Source organism: Chrysochloris asiatica, unplaced genomic scaffold (genome assembly GCF_000296735.1).
Source record: "Chrysochloris asiatica unplaced genomic scaffold, ChrAsi1.0 scaffold00132, whole genome shotgun sequence".
Taxonomy (NCBI): Eukaryota; Metazoa; Chordata; class Mammalia; order Afrosoricida; family Chrysochloridae; genus Chrysochloris; species Chrysochloris asiatica.
Genome location: NW_006408650.1, coordinates 8,433,246 through 8,448,178, shown reverse-complemented (window position 1 = coordinate 8,448,178; position 14,933 = coordinate 8,433,246). Strand labels below are relative to the sequence as shown.

Below are 14,933 nucleotides of genomic sequence, written 5' to 3'. Positions count from 1 at the left end.
GGTAGTATGGTAGGTTATGAGTTGGGCTGTTAATCTCAAGGTCAGCAGTTCAAATCGACCAGCTGCCCCATGGGAAGAAGATGAGGCTTTCTGCTTCTGTAACAAAACCCTATACAGGGTCGCTATGAGTCAGAACTGACTACACGGCACATCACCACCACCACTGGACTCCTGGTGTGGCACTGTAGGATCAGCATGGGACCATGAACCACAGGGTCCACAGTTCAAACCCACCAGCTGCTTCTTGGAAACCCTATACAGGGTCACTATGAATCGGAACTGACTTGGTGGCACTTAACAACAACAACCACCATCACTCTGAGAACTATGGCCACCCCTCCACCCAGGGGCAAGATGAGTCAAAGATGGGAGGGCTGACCCCTATATCGCCACACTGGGAGGACCACTGCTCACAGCAGGGTTAGCACCTCCCAGGAGGCTGGTCCTCTGCAGACAGCTGTCCTCCCTCCTCCCCCCCCCCCAACCCCCGCTCCGCCTCCTTTAATCCATTGTCTTCAGGGACAGCAGATTTCTAGGTGCAACTCTTCGGAAGACTGTTTCAGCAGCTTCTGTCCAACTTCACCTATACTGTTTCCCTTCCCAGAGTTCCAAGGAGACAAACTCCAGACCTAGCACAACCTCTCGGCTGAAAGGGAGGCTGAGGCAGAGAGCAAGGGAGTATGTTTTTACAGCAGAGGTGCTGAGTGGTGGCCCATCAGTAGAGGCCTCGCCTTCCATGCGGGAGACCCAGGTTCAATTCCCGGGTAGTGCACTTCATGGACAGCATCCACCCTGACAGTGAAGCCTTACTTGTAGCTGTGATACTGAATGGTTTGCAGCAGAGCCTCCAGACCAAGGCACCAGGAAGAAAGTCCTGGAGAGCTTCTGAAAAACATCCAGTGAAAACCCTGTGGCTCACAGCTGATGGTGGACATTTTGTTCCATTGTGCATGGGGCATTTGAGTTGGGGGACAACTTGACAGGAGCTAATATTACCAGTGTATGGTAATGAGAAAAAGCAGACTGACTTGAATTCTCCAAAGTGAAGGTAACAGAGGTAGGAGAGAGGTCTATAGCCTAATGAATTCAGGGGCGGTGGGGGGGGGGTGCTGTCAAAGACCCCCTCAAAAGGTTTGTGGGAGCTGTCCCCAGTGCCTCAGGGGAGGGACTTTTTTGAGTTGATGAAGTGGGTATTCCCAAGCACTCCTATGCTGAGTGTGATGAGGGAGGAGTTGGAACCTTCCTCCCTTGCTCTCTGGATTACAGGGACCAGCTTGATGCATTGATTTCTGCTCCAAGGCTGACCCAGCAAGACTGCCAGCTCCGCCCCCCTCTTTGGAGCCAAAGAGAAAGTGGGAATTGCGCCTGGCACCCGCCTCCTCCTCCTCTGGGTTGGCAGAGTTGTTCCAGCCAGTGGAAGTCCCGCCCCACTGCTCCGACTTTCATGGCTGACTTCCCTCGTCCAGGTCCACCATCCCATGCCTACTGGCTGCCTGCCTGCCTTTCCCCTAGGCTGTACCACCTCCCAATTCTGGTCCAGTAAATCAGAGCCAATAGGGCACCTGGGCCTCTGAGGGCAGTCCAGGTCTCACATGTGAGGCTGTCCAGAGGGTAAGCTATTGGTGGTAGGCAGAACATTCACTCCAGCCTCCTCCCTCAAGGGTCTACATCGGTCTTCTCTGAATTTAGTCCAACTGCAGAACTCCTCAAGGAGCTCTGGTAGCGTAGTGGTTACGAATTGGGCTGCGAACCGCAAGGTCAGCAGTTCGAAACTACCAGTTGTTCTGCAGGAGAAAGCTGAGGCGTTCTGCTCCCGTAAAGATTTACAGCTTTGGAAACCCTGTACAGGGTCACTATGAGTCGGAACCGACTCCACGGCACACAGCCACCACCAGCAGAACTCCCCAGGGATATGACCTGGTCATCTATGTTTGTAAGCATCTCAGTGATTGTGATGTCTACCCCAAGCTAAGATCTACAAGCTAAAGTGATGGCCTTTCAAAGGAAAAGAGAACTTGGAAGGCCCATAAGGTCACCTGACTTCCCGTTTCTCACAGGTCCCACCTCCTAATGCTTCGGTGCTCCCTTAGGCCCCAGCTGCTTCCAATGATTTAAAAACTGTTTTTTCAGACTTAGATGTTCTCTGTTCTTGTTTACTTGGACCAAGGTTTGCTGGTGTGTATGCATGTATGTGCACATGAGTGTGTCGTGTGTGTGCATACAAGCACATCTCTGTATGCACAAATGTGTATGTATGTATTTGTGTTTGCACATATATATCCCATGCATGTGTGGAGGTGTGTACACATGTATGAGCATATATGTACTGGGTTCATGTGTGTGAGTGTGTGTGTGTAGCACTGGACTGCTAACTGCAAGCTAGCAGTTCAAACTCACCAGCGGCTCCTCAGAAACCCTATACATGGTCGCTGTGAGTCAAAACTGATTCCATGGCTCTTAAAAATAATCCCCTAAAGGTTGGGTTTGAATCCAAGCTGCAGAGCCATAGATAAAGTCCTGGCAATCTGCTTCCATAAATATTGCATCCAAGAAAACCCTATGGAACGTTTCTACTTGGTCATACATGCGGTCACCATGAGGTGAAATTGTCTTAGCAAAAAAATGCTTCATAGTGCTAGGAGAAAAGTACAAAGGGAGTTATCCATGATGCCTGTGCTTTCAGGGGCTGGGGTCCTGGACATTTTAGTCACCTGCCCTGCACCGGAAGTGCCTTCTTCTTGTCCCTCTGGTACATCCTGGGGCATTGACCAAAGCCAAGGAATCCCACAGGCCAGCAGTACCAGGACACAGTCACCAGGGGGCAGCCAGGTGTGAGTCCCTCTGGGCGTATGAAAGTGTGAATAGGAACTGAGAGATTAGAGCCCCATGCGGCTCTAAGTTAAGGAACCAGGAAGGCCTGTTTACTCCATTCCAGGAGGGCTACCATGGAAGCAATTCCGGGTCTTAGCTCTGTTCCTGCATCGATCCATGGCTTTCCTGGGGTCACTGTGGGTGACCACACACATCTTCCTGGGGAGGGGAGCAGGTGCAGATCCTGGTCCTTCCGGAACACTCCCTGCACCTGATGGTGTTTATTTGCCAGCAGCTGGGCTCCTGATGTGGCGATGTAGGATCAGCACTGGACTATGAACCACAAGGTCAGTAGTTCAAACCCACCAGCTGCTCCTTGGAAACGCTATAGGGTCGCTATGAGTCTATGAGTCACCTGGGCCAGGAAAACAACAGCTTGCTGGGCCACATGCCATGGACAGCCGTTTCTTGGGGGCCACCCCACCTCACCCAATCACTGCACACTGTCTCCTGTCCAGGCAGGCCATCCTACCAGACCATCAGCCCCTCGTCAACCAACGCCTCCAAGCCTGGCCCCAAGGCCTCCCTTCAGTTAAGAGCTCTGACCGCAACAGCCTCAGCCTCCCTTAGCCCCACTGTATTCCCCTGCCCCCTCTCAGAAGTGCTTCCTCCTCTCCCCTCCAAGTAGCACCTTCCAGAGTGTGAAGTGCATAGAGGCAGGTCCCAGGTCCCTGCCCTCACCCTCAGGTGTCCTTGTCCCGAGGTGTGGCTGCCTCAGCTGAGCCCAGGTAGGTCCTCAGAGTGCTCTACAAAAGAGGCAGCCCACCCAAAGTCCCAGCTGTACCCCTTCACCTTCCTGCCTCTCTCCCATCCCCACCTTAGCCCCTTTCCTGCTTAGGTACCTTGGGGGACCTAAGCTGCATCTTCCCTAGACTCACTCCCCTGCCTCAGTCCCACCCCTTCCTTCCTCCTCCCCTCCAGCCCTCCTCTTTGTAAGCCCAGGCTCAGTGCGCTGGGAGATTCCTAGGGCAAACAACTGCCTAGCAAGCCTGGTGAGGATAGGGACACCTGGCAATGCTGGGAGGGAGCTGCAAGGGCTCGCAGGAAAAGCCACAGGAGACCCAGGACCCAGGAGCATGGGACTCGAGGGACAGGAGGCAGGTAGGTGTCTAGGGGCTGGGGGTGGGTTGGGTGACGGGGTGAATGGTAATGGGATTGAGGGAATGGGTTTAGTGGGGGAGGAGGCTTTGGCAGGAAATCAGAAGTTTGAGAGATAAGAACCTAACAAAATCGAAAGATGTGTTGTGTCCCCCTCCGAGGATAGAGCATCTGACATTGTAGATTGAAGTCGACCCTGTGTGTCCGAGAAGTGTGCTCCCTAGGGTGGGGTTTTCAATGGCTGACTTTCCCAGTCTTTCTTTTGAAGCACCTCTGGGTGGATTTGAACCACCAAATTCAAGTTCAAATTGTTGTGGTTGTGCACCCTATAAAGAGAGGTGCTCCTGAGCCTGGAAAAGAGAGGAACCCAGGAATGGTCTCTCCTTGGAGAGCGGAGTCCGGCAGCTGCTACAAATCACTGGGCGTGAGATTCGTCCAGGGCACACAGATGCCTTGGGCCCCGGCTGAGCATCTGGCTCGGAGTGAGGCCCAGACCCCTGCTTTAGACAAGTGTCCCTATGACCAGTGAGCAGTCTGTTGAAGATGGAAGAAAGCAAACGAGAAGGGAGCGTGTCAGGACCTCATCCAAGGACAGGGGGGAGTAAGGGGGATGGAAATGGACTTGGCATGAATTTTCATGGTGATAGAGGTTGCTTCTTGGCTGGGTCTAATGGGGTCTATACATAGCAGGGGGCGTGGAATAGAAGGAGTCAGGGTGGGGTTGCTGGGCCAGGACGGAAAGAGACCCAAGTGCTCTAATCCTGCTTTTTCTAGCTGGCCAGTCACGAATGACGCTGCTGCCTACGCCCAATGGCAGTGGGTCAAGCCGGGAGCTTGAAGGCCCCTGGCCAGAGATCCCAGACAGATCCCCATGTGTGGCTGGCATCATTCCTGTCATCTACTACAGCATCCTGCTGGGCCTGGGGCTGCCTGGTAAGTGGGGGCAGAGAGTTCAGGGAAAGCAGCGTTCTCCCTAAAAGGGACCAAGCTTTGTGCTGAACCCTGACACCTAGGATCATGGGCTCCCCTTATGGGGGTGTTTTAGAAAACAAAGTGTAGAAAGGTGTACATGGTGGGGCTACGGTTTGGGGTACTCAATAGCTAAATCCAAGCTTTCACCCAGTTGACAAGGGTCATCAGACAGCTCTCAGTTATATCTAAACATCCTTGTAGCATCCACTGCCTTCATGGACCAAGGTCCCCCAATAGGAAAACTTGGGGTGAGGGCAGGAAAGCATAGCTAGTCTCAATCTTGAGGTTTCCCCAGACCCAGGAAGGAAACCCACCCCTGGCCTTTGGGGCAGCCCATTCTTCGGACAACATAGAACAACTTGCCATTAAGTTGTTTCTGACTCATGTGACCTCATGTGTGTCAGAGCAGAATTGTGTTCCGTAGGGTTGTCAATGGCTGATTTTTTTGGAAGTAGATTACCAGGTCTTTCTTCCGAGGCAGCTGAGGGTGTAAACCATTTGCACTGTGCCAGTATTTCCTTTGGAAAACATGTTTGTTGTTGTGTGTCACGTGGAGTTAATTTGGACTCAGAACAACCCTGTAGGACAGGGCAGAACTTTCCCAGGTGTTTCCGACGTTGTAAATCTTTATGGAAACGGACTGACACATTTTGCTCCCGAAGAGCAGCTGGTGGGTTTAAACCACCAACCTTTCCATCAGTAGCTGAGCACTTAACCACTGCGCAGGGCCTAGAAGGGAATACCACACGGACGGGTAGCTTCTGAGGGTGTCCTGGGGCTTAGTTTACCTGTATGCAAGGGTGGAGATCTAGCCGGGGTTAAAGTTGGTGATCTGAAGTGCTGAGGGGTACAGAACAGGGGTGGTCTGGCTAGACTTCATGAGGAAGTGGGCTTTAGAAAGGTTTAGAAAGAGGAAACGGAGTCCTGGTGTGGCACTGAAGGATAAGCACTAGACCGTAAGATTGGTTTGAACCACAAAGTTGGTGGTTCAAACCCACCAGCCGCTCCTTGGAAACCCTGTACAGGGTAGCTGTGAGTCGTAACTGACTCAACTTCCCAACAACAGAAAGAGCACACGAGAAGCCAGCACAGCCTCTAGTACAAACAGGTGGGTGGGAGGATGGTGGCATCTGGGGGAACCTCTAATACCTCTACCCTCTCTCTTCTGACCCTGGGGGCCATCAGTCAACCTCCTGACCTCCGTGGCCCTGGCCCGCCTTGCCACCAGGACCCGGAAGCCCTCCTACTACTACCTCCTGGCTCTCACGGCCTCGGACATCGTCACTCAGGTGGTCATCGTGTTCGTGGGCTTCCTCCTGCAGGGAGCTGTGCTGGCCCGCGAGGTGCCCCCGGCCGTGGTGCGTACAGCGAACATCCTGGAGTTCGCTGCCAACCATGCCTCGGTCTGGCTGGCCGTCCTGCTCACGCTCGACCGTTACAGTGCTCTGTGCCGCCCCCTGCACCACCGGGTTGCCTCGTCCCCGGGCCGGACCCGCCGAGCCATTGCTGCCGTCCTGGGAGTGGCCCTGCTGACTGGCATACCTTTCTACTGGTGGCTGGATGTATGGAGGGACGCAGACCCCCCCAGCACTCTGGACAAGGTCCTCAAATGGGCTCATTGCCTCACCGTCTACTTCATCCCCTGTGGTATCTTTCTGATCACCAATTCAACCATCATCTTCAGGCTTCGGCAGAGGGGGCAGGGCGGTCTGCGGCCCCACGTGGGCAAGAGCACAGCCATCCTCCTAGGCGTCACCACACTCTTTGCGCTTCTGTGGGCACCCCGGATCTTTGTCATGCTCTACCACTTGTACGTGGCTCCTGTCCATCGGGACTGGAGAGTCCACCTGGCCTTAGATGTGGCCAACATGGCGGCCATGTTCAACACAGCAGTCAACTTTGGCCTCTACTGCTTTGTTAGCAAGACCTTCCGGGTCACTGTTCGAGAGGTCATCCACGATGCCCACCTGCCCTGCACTCTGGGGTCACGGCCAAAATGCATGGTAGTGGAGCCTGTTCTGAAACTCCAGGACTCCCTAAAGGGACAAAAATGTAAAGGAGCATCTCCAAACAGGGAGTTGGGGTGCTTAGGGCCACAGGTCCTTAATAGAAAGTTCTCAACAACCTGCATTGCATTCTAGGGTTGGGGCTGAAACTTCTTCCCTTGGGGGTGGCTCTCCAGATATAAGGGAGGACAACTCATCCAACCCTTTTATCAGCTTCCCCAGCAATTCCTACTTCCTGGGAAAAGGAAAGGGTTCTGTCAGGCACAGGCTAGCAGTGTCTGTGGCCATGGACATTCCTTTGCAAAGGATATTCACTTGGCACATTGTTGTTGTTGTTAAGTGTCATCAAATCGATTCCAACTCATTGAGATTCTCCACAGCGTTTCTGAGGCTGTAATTTTTGATGGAGCAGAACGGCTGGTGGGCTTCAATGGCTCACCTTGTGGTTTGCAATCTAGTGCTTATCCTACAGAGCATTATGGATGCTAAATTAGTGTTGGTTGAATAAATAGTGGATGGATGGATGGTTGGATGGATGGGAGGATGGACGGATGGAAGCATGGTTGTGTGGAAGAATGGATGTGTGGAAGGATGGATGGATGGATGGATGGATGGATGGATGGATGGATGGATGGATGGATGTGTGGAAGGAAGGAAGGATGGATGGATGGATGGATGGATGGAAGGAAGGATGGATGGATGGAAAGATGGATGAGAACCCACCTCTTCTTCCCTGAATTGATCATCTCTCGGGCTTCCAGTGACATTTCCAAGTGAAAAGGAAGTTATTCAAGGCATCCCTCTACCTGGGTGAACCAGATGTGCTAGACTGAGCAATGGGAGAAGTCGGCTTGGGGGACTGAAATGTGCAGAGATTGCTCAAGGGGCATTTTATGCCCCTAGTTCTGGGGCATCATCTTGGTTTGCTTTTACTAAACTCCCCACCCTGACCCAGAAGGGTCAGTTGAGGAGAGAGGAAATGGCCTCTCAGCCCAGGCGCCAGGGGAGTGGGAAGGAAGGACTTCATCGTGTTCTTCCTGGCTGGCGGGACATTTGTCAGGACCCTCGAGTCTCTGGCTGACCTCTCTGAACCCTCTCCCTTTGGATATAAGCCTCTGCCCTGCCCCTCCCCACCCACTGAGGGCCCCTCTTTGTCTTCAATACTGTCAACTGAGAGGCGTTGAGAGCGATTAGCAGATGGGGCTCCCAGGTGCTCTAGCCACTGTACAAACACATTAGCTACCTAGACTGACTGCTTTCTGCTTTCAACCAGGCTGCATTTACCTTTACCCTATCTGTACCCAACGTCTTAATGGGTGACATAGACCAAGAGGCAGATATGTGCCAGGCACACAGTCAGCACAAAATAAATGTTTGCCTTTCCCTTTTTCCCCTTTAATTCTCAGAGCAGTGCTATCTGGGAAGGCAGAGTCAGTCAAGCACGGAAAGACCAAGGCAGGTTCCCAACTGTCTGTTCACAGTTCCCAAACCCAGAAAGCTCTGAAAGCCAAAAGATTTGTCCTATGTTTGCCACAAACCCATTAAGTGACAAAATCTGATCTAAACTGACATGAAGTTATTTATGTTATTGTGAGGTGCTGTCGAGTCGGTTCCAGCTCGTGTGACACTGTGCACAACAGAACAAAACACTCTTGGTCCTATACCATCCTCACAATTGTTGTGTTTGAGCCCATTGCTGCAGCTACGTGACAGTCCATTTGTTGGGGGTCTTTGTGTTTTTCATTGACCCTCTATTTACCAAGCATCATGTCCTTCTCCAGGGTCTGGTCCTTCCTGATGGCATGTCCAAAGCACAAGAAACAGATCTCCCCATTCTTGCTTCCAAAGAACATTCTGGCTATGTTTCTTCAAAGACAGATTTGTTTATTACTCAGGTTGTTGTTGTTAAGTTCTGTTGGATTTGTTCCGACTCATAGCAACCCTGTATGTTGTTGTTGTTGTTGTTAAGTGCCGTCGAGTCAGTTCCGACCCATAGCGACCCTGTACAGGGTTTCAGAGGGTGTAAATCTTTACGGGAGTAGAAAGCCTCATCTTTCTCCCACGGAGTGGCTGGTAGTTTCGAACTGCTGACCTTAAGGTTCGCAGCCCGATTAGTAACCACTACGCTACCAAAGCTCCTAGCAACCCTGTATAGGGTTGGTAAGTTTGAACCGCTGGCCTTGCAGTTCAAACCAACTTTGTGGTCCAGTGCTTTATCCTACCAGGTAGTCCACAGTATAGTCAGTAGTCTTCACTCTCACCAGAATTCACAGGCATCAATTCTTTTCCAGTCTTCCTTATTCATGGTCCAACTTTCATATGCATATGCGGCCACTGAAAATAGCGAGACTTGGGTCTGGTGCACCCTAGTCCTCAAGGTGACAGTTTTGCTTTTTAACACGTCAAAGAAGCCTTTTGCAGCAGATTTCCCCCGTGTAATATGTCTTCATTTGAACTTTTATTAGGATGAAGAGCTTGTCACTTTTGTAACCATGCCACAGAGATGTAAATGAAAGATATTATTAAAACCACCATCTGTGTGTCTTCTATCATTAAACTCCAGCTCTGGAGAGATCAAGACTCCAACGGTTTGGGTTGACCGTTGCCTCATAGCAGAAATTCTTTTTGAAAACCTAAGTTTCTCTCTTACCATTCCCACCTCCGGTTGTCCACTTTGCCAACTGATCTACTTTTCTGTCATTAACCGTTGTTAACATCTGAGGACAGTTAGTTTTAAAGTGTTATTCACTTCTTCCCAAGCCTTTATTCTTGTTGTTCGTTAACTGCTTTTGGCTGCTCTGACAGTTGGTTGACGAACGATCTTCTCTGTATCTGTGATTATGTCAAAGTGGCTGTGAATTCTGTTTTGTTTTTAAATGAAAGTAACATTTCTCCTAGCTTTATATGACTTCCTCGACTGTTAGAGATGGAATTATATCCTCCCAGTATTGCCCCTCTCCCCCCCCCCCAACAAAAGTGTTGCAGTTCTCATTTTCAATACCTGTGAAAATGACTTTATTTGATGTGGGGTCTCTGCAGATGTGATTAGTGATTAGTTAGGATCAAGTCATCCCGGAGAGGGCTGAGCCCTAATCCAACAGGACTGGTGTCCTTATAAGAGGAGAAGAGGCACAGATACAGACGCAGAAGGGAGACGCCACGTGAAGACAGAGGGAGAGATTGGAATGATGCTACAGAAACCAACCAACATTTGAGGCCACCAAAAGCTAGAAGAGACAAAGAACTATCTTCACCCTAAAGACTTTGGAGAGAGCCTGGCCCTGACAACACCCTGAATTTGGACTCCTGGTCCCCAGAACCATGAGTCAATAAATATGTGTTGCTAAAAGACACCCTGTTTGTGGTAGTTTGTTATGACAACCTCAGAAAATGCATACATACTTTCTTTCTCTCGTCCATATGCTCCACAGCAGGGTTCAAACTCAGTGTCATATCTTTAAACATTATCACGCCTTTCTCCTTGAATGTTTGAACCCTCACAAAGTTCCTGAAGTATTAAATCTTGATGAATAGTCTCCACAACCCTGAGACCAGAAGAACTAGATGGTGCCCAGCTTCCATGACCAACTGCTTTGAAAGGGATCCTAGAAAGGGATTCTGGGTAGAGTGGTACAAACATGTGGAACAAAACTCAAAATCATATCTAAAAAAAAAGAGGCCAGATTTAGAGGTTAAATAGAGATCATGGAGCCCCCAAGTCTGCGGCCATTAGGCCTGGAATTGAACTGACCTCCGTGACTTAATTTTCAGCCAAACAATAGACAGGTCTTTAAAGGGAAGGACAACATTACTGAGATATGCACACCTTAGGATCATCAACCATTTGAGGTCAAGGGCAAAGTACAGAAGGGATAGAAAAGAAGGAGGAATGGAAACAGGAACCACAGAGAGGAAGTTGGATCCATGATGTTACTGTTGCTAGCCCAGCCTGTCACCACTCTGCCACCCGATTTATTCTCAGACTAGAAGACCTTATGGTCTTTGCCAGATGTTGTGATGTTTCTTTATTGTACCCATCCCCAAATGGTTTCCAAGTCTGCACAGGTTTCTGGCATTATGAAATATTTCCTGTGTGTTTTTTTTTCTTTTTTCTTCAAGTTTATTGTTGGTGTTGAAAATACACACAGAACAGACACCAAGTCCACAGTTGCTACGTATGCAGTTTAATGACACTGATCACATTCTTCAAGTTGTACAACTATGAACATAACCTCACTGCTAAGTTTCCTATGTTCAGTTCGAACTATCCAACAGATAGTTCATTAAAAGTACAATGCTCAAGGCAGACATTCTTTTACTAATCAAATGATAGATGGCCAAACTTCATCTCTCATACTGTGGACATATTGTCAGGAGGGACCAGTCACTGGAGAAGGATATCATGTTTGGTAAGGTGGAGGGTCAGAAAAAAAGAGGAAGACCCCCAATGAGATGGGGCAGTGGCAGCATCGATGGACTCAAGCGTGGCAACAGTAGTGAGGTTGGCCCAGGATCGGGCAGTCGGGACCAACTCGATGGCACCAAACAACAACAACAACATTGTTTGGTTTAAAGAGGACTTGAGGAGATACTTTTGGTTTCAGGTTTAAAGTCTGAAGATTATTTCAGGGCAATAGTTTTAGGATTCATCCAGCCCCAATGGCTCTCAAAAGTCTGGATTTTATTAACATTTTCCCCTCTTTTGATCAGGATTCTTCTATAAAAGATTCCCTCTTATCAGTACTGATTCTTTACTTTCTCTCAAATGGAGACCAGCACATTCAGTCCACCACTCGGTTCTCTCCTCTTACTTCCCAGCTTGGTCACTGCCCTCACCTCTGACTTTCCCCTCATTTAAGTTTTCCTCTTCAAGGGACTTTACTATTTTTCCCCCCTCTGGGTTTTTGTTGTTGTTGTTGTTGTTTTTGTCTCTGTGTGTCCAAAAAAGGAGGCAGGATGGTTGAATGAAAAGGACCCCTTGTTGTTGTTAAGTGCCATCGAGTCAGTTCCGACCCATAGGGACCCTGTATAGGGTTTCCAAGGAGAGGCTGGTGAACTTGAACCACAGACCTTGTGGTTCAAACGACTTTGCAGTCCAGCGCATTAGCCCACAGCGCCACACCAGTACTCCAAAAGGACCCCTAGCTGGACTTTTTCAGAAGTTCAGTACCAGAAACGGTCTATCTTCTTACCAGATGCCCTCCCTCTCTCCAAGTCCAGACCTAGACTGGGGTGGGGATGACGGCGGGGGTGGGACGAGCGTCGGGGGCGGGGTGATGGGGGGGTGGTCACTATGGGAACAGGGAAAAATGCTTCTTGGACGATTTGCTGCTTTTAGCAACCCCATCCGCCAGAGGGTGCTGGGACCCAGGAGAGGGCGCTCCCAGAGAACAAAACCAGAGTTTCTGATTTAAATATTGAGCTCCTTGGTTGGCCCGGTTATGGGGACAATGGGGTCTGGGAAATCTTGTAGTGAGCTTCCTGCTCCTCCTAATGGACCCCCCGCCCCCACGCCAAACACGCACTTTGCCGGCCCCTTATTATTCCTCCTCCCCCCCGCCCCCCATAGCTTTGTAGCCTCCCGTGTGCTCAGCAGGGGACGCTGCAGGACTGGCTGGGCGAACAGACTGGTCCCGATGCCTGGGGGCGGGGCCTTAAGTTAAGGCTGGAGGAAGGTCCTCCTTACTGCAAAGAAACTGTCCACCGGAGGGCCATCTGTCAGTGGAGCTCAGCTGTTCGCCTGTCATATGTGGGCAGTTTCTCAGATAACTAGTGGATGGAAGGTTTCCTGTGCGTGGCACCGTGTGAAGGGCCCTTTCATAGCTCCGTTCCTTTCACCGCTCTGTTGGCAGGATCCAGCCAGTTCCTCCCACTGGCTCCATGATCTGCTGAGCTGCCCTCATCCTCTCTGGGGTCAGAGTCCAGCTCCCCAGGCCAGGGCTCTCTGGGTCTACCCTTGGCCAAAGACTCTAATCCAGGGCAGTGTTTGGGCATTCTGCCCTCCAGGAAGCCTGTGTCTTGGCAGGGACCTCAATCAAGGATGGAGAGAGAGGGGCCAGAATGGGGAGGAGGATGGCAGACTGCCAGACCCAAGGTGAACCAGGAGCAGAGATGGGCCCAGGACAGCAGGGACCCAGTCCAGCATACAGCAGGATGGAAGTGCCCCAGGGCAGTAGGGACCCAGAGTGACCCAGACCCAGGGTGCCAGCAACACAGACCAGTAGACACCCAGTATGGGTGGGGTTCCATCCGTCACTTGACACCGCTCTTTGGGGACCCCCAAAGCTGCTGATCCATAAAGTGGAAGATCTGGGGTCCTGTCCACCTTACCTCCACCACCATGTTCTCTCACCTGCTGCCAATCCCCAGCTGGAAGAATCTGGTGGACCTCTAAGGCACCTGGGCAGGCGGGCATAAACTGAGGGTCTGTATGGTAGGGCGAATCCCCATGTAGGGGGTGGCAGGGGAAGGCCAGCCAGTCTAGGCCTTGGCCTGAGACTCCCAGCGGTCTCCACCCCTGTCTGCAGCCATCACATCTCTATTCAGGAAGCCAGGAAAGGAGACCCACCCTGGGGAGAAGGTGGGCTGCTGGCCCAGAACTGCCTCTCCCTCTCGGTGAAAAGAGAGTCTATAGGGGGAAAGTGGGTTAAGGCCTGACTCAGCCACAGGACTGCTGGGAATTGAACCACAGACCTGTCTGCCCTCCTTCTCCTCAGTTTCCTCTTTCTGAGCCGTGTGAGAAAGGGAAGGCACAGTTGATTCCCCCTCCCCAAACTCGGTGCGGGGGGGACCCTCCTCAAGGCCAGTGAGAAGGGCCGCTTCTCCCAGCTCTCTGGCTGAGTCTGCTGTGGGTGCCCCCTCCTCCCTCCCTCCAGTGGCCACCCCAGCCCACTCTCCCTGGTGGCTGGGGATGAAAGAGTTAACTGTATCTGTGGTATCTCCTTCCCAGACTCCTCCAAGATGTATATTTAGCAGGCAGGCAGGCAGAGCAGCCAGGAGTGCCAAGATGAACTGGCATTGCCGCCCTTCATTTCCCACACCACTCCTGAAAGAGGGCGGAGATGGGGGGGGGGGCTTCTAGTGGAGTGCGGTGGGAGGGGTGGAGGGCAGGGGATGTGTGAGTTGGCATTGCATGGAAGGTCTTTGAGGCACAGGGCAGAAAGCCCCTGTGGGAGAGACAGACCAGCTGGTCTGAGTGACTGACCTCTTAGGGGTATGGGGGATGGTGGAAAAGAGGGCTGGGGATGGGGCTTACCAAGGAAGAGTTAGAAGACCCTTCTGTCATCTCCTGGAATGGCTGCCCTGGGGGTCTTGGGGCTGACTGAGCTGCGAGTCTGTGCAGGATGGTCTTTTGGTCCAAGAACCCACCCTCCAGCTGGTGGGAGGTGGTTTGAGGCAAGTTGACTGGTGAGGCCCGGAGCCTGAGCCTCATTTCTACATGGGACAGCAGATACCACTAGCAGCCAACCATGACTGGGGGGCAGCTAGTGTGAGGACAGCAGGGGACAGATGCTTTTCTTAATTATCCATTGACAGTACTTCCAAGAGTCCTACCCTCAGGGAGTGCGATGTCTTGAGTAGCTAAGGGACAAGCTAGACTTAAGATTAGCAAGCCTGTATAGGGTTTCAGAGGAATGACTGGTGAGCTTGAACCGCCAACCTTGAGGTTCAAACTGACTTTGCAGTCCAGCACATTAGCCCACAGTGCCACACCAGGACGTCAAGGGCCATATGTTATTGTTGTTAAGGGCTGTCAAGTTGATTCTGGTGACCCTCTATAGGGTTTCCAAGGAGCAACTGGTGAGCTTGAACCACCAACCTTGCAGTTCAAACGACTTTGCAGTCTGACGCATTAACCCACAGCACCACACCAGGATTCCAAGGGCCATATAAGATCCGCAAAATTATTTGGTCTGGCCATGCCAAGGCAGCCGCAGTTCCAGCCATCACATTGTTGTTGTTGTCAGGTGCCATCGAGTCGGAACC

At 51.3% G+C, this 14,933-nt stretch overlaps 1 protein-coding gene across 1 annotated transcript in view; it reads left to right on the top strand.

Annotated features, from left to right (window-relative positions):
• The first annotated feature begins 2,595 nt into the window (after positions 1-2,595).
• GPR142 (G protein-coupled receptor 142) overlaps positions 2,596-14,933 on the top strand; it is a 57,898-nt gene continuing 45,560 nt past the window's right edge. The window contains exons 1-5 of the mRNA XM_006869689.1: positions 2,596-2,600; positions 3,559-3,599; positions 3,793-3,925; positions 4,742-4,902; positions 6,127-6,993. Coding sequence (XP_006869751.1) covers positions 2,596-2,600; positions 3,559-3,599; positions 3,793-3,925; positions 4,742-4,902; positions 6,127-6,993 — 1,207 coding nt within the window. The remainder of the gene's footprint in view (positions 2,601-3,558; positions 3,600-3,792; positions 3,926-4,741; positions 4,903-6,126; positions 6,994-14,933) is intronic.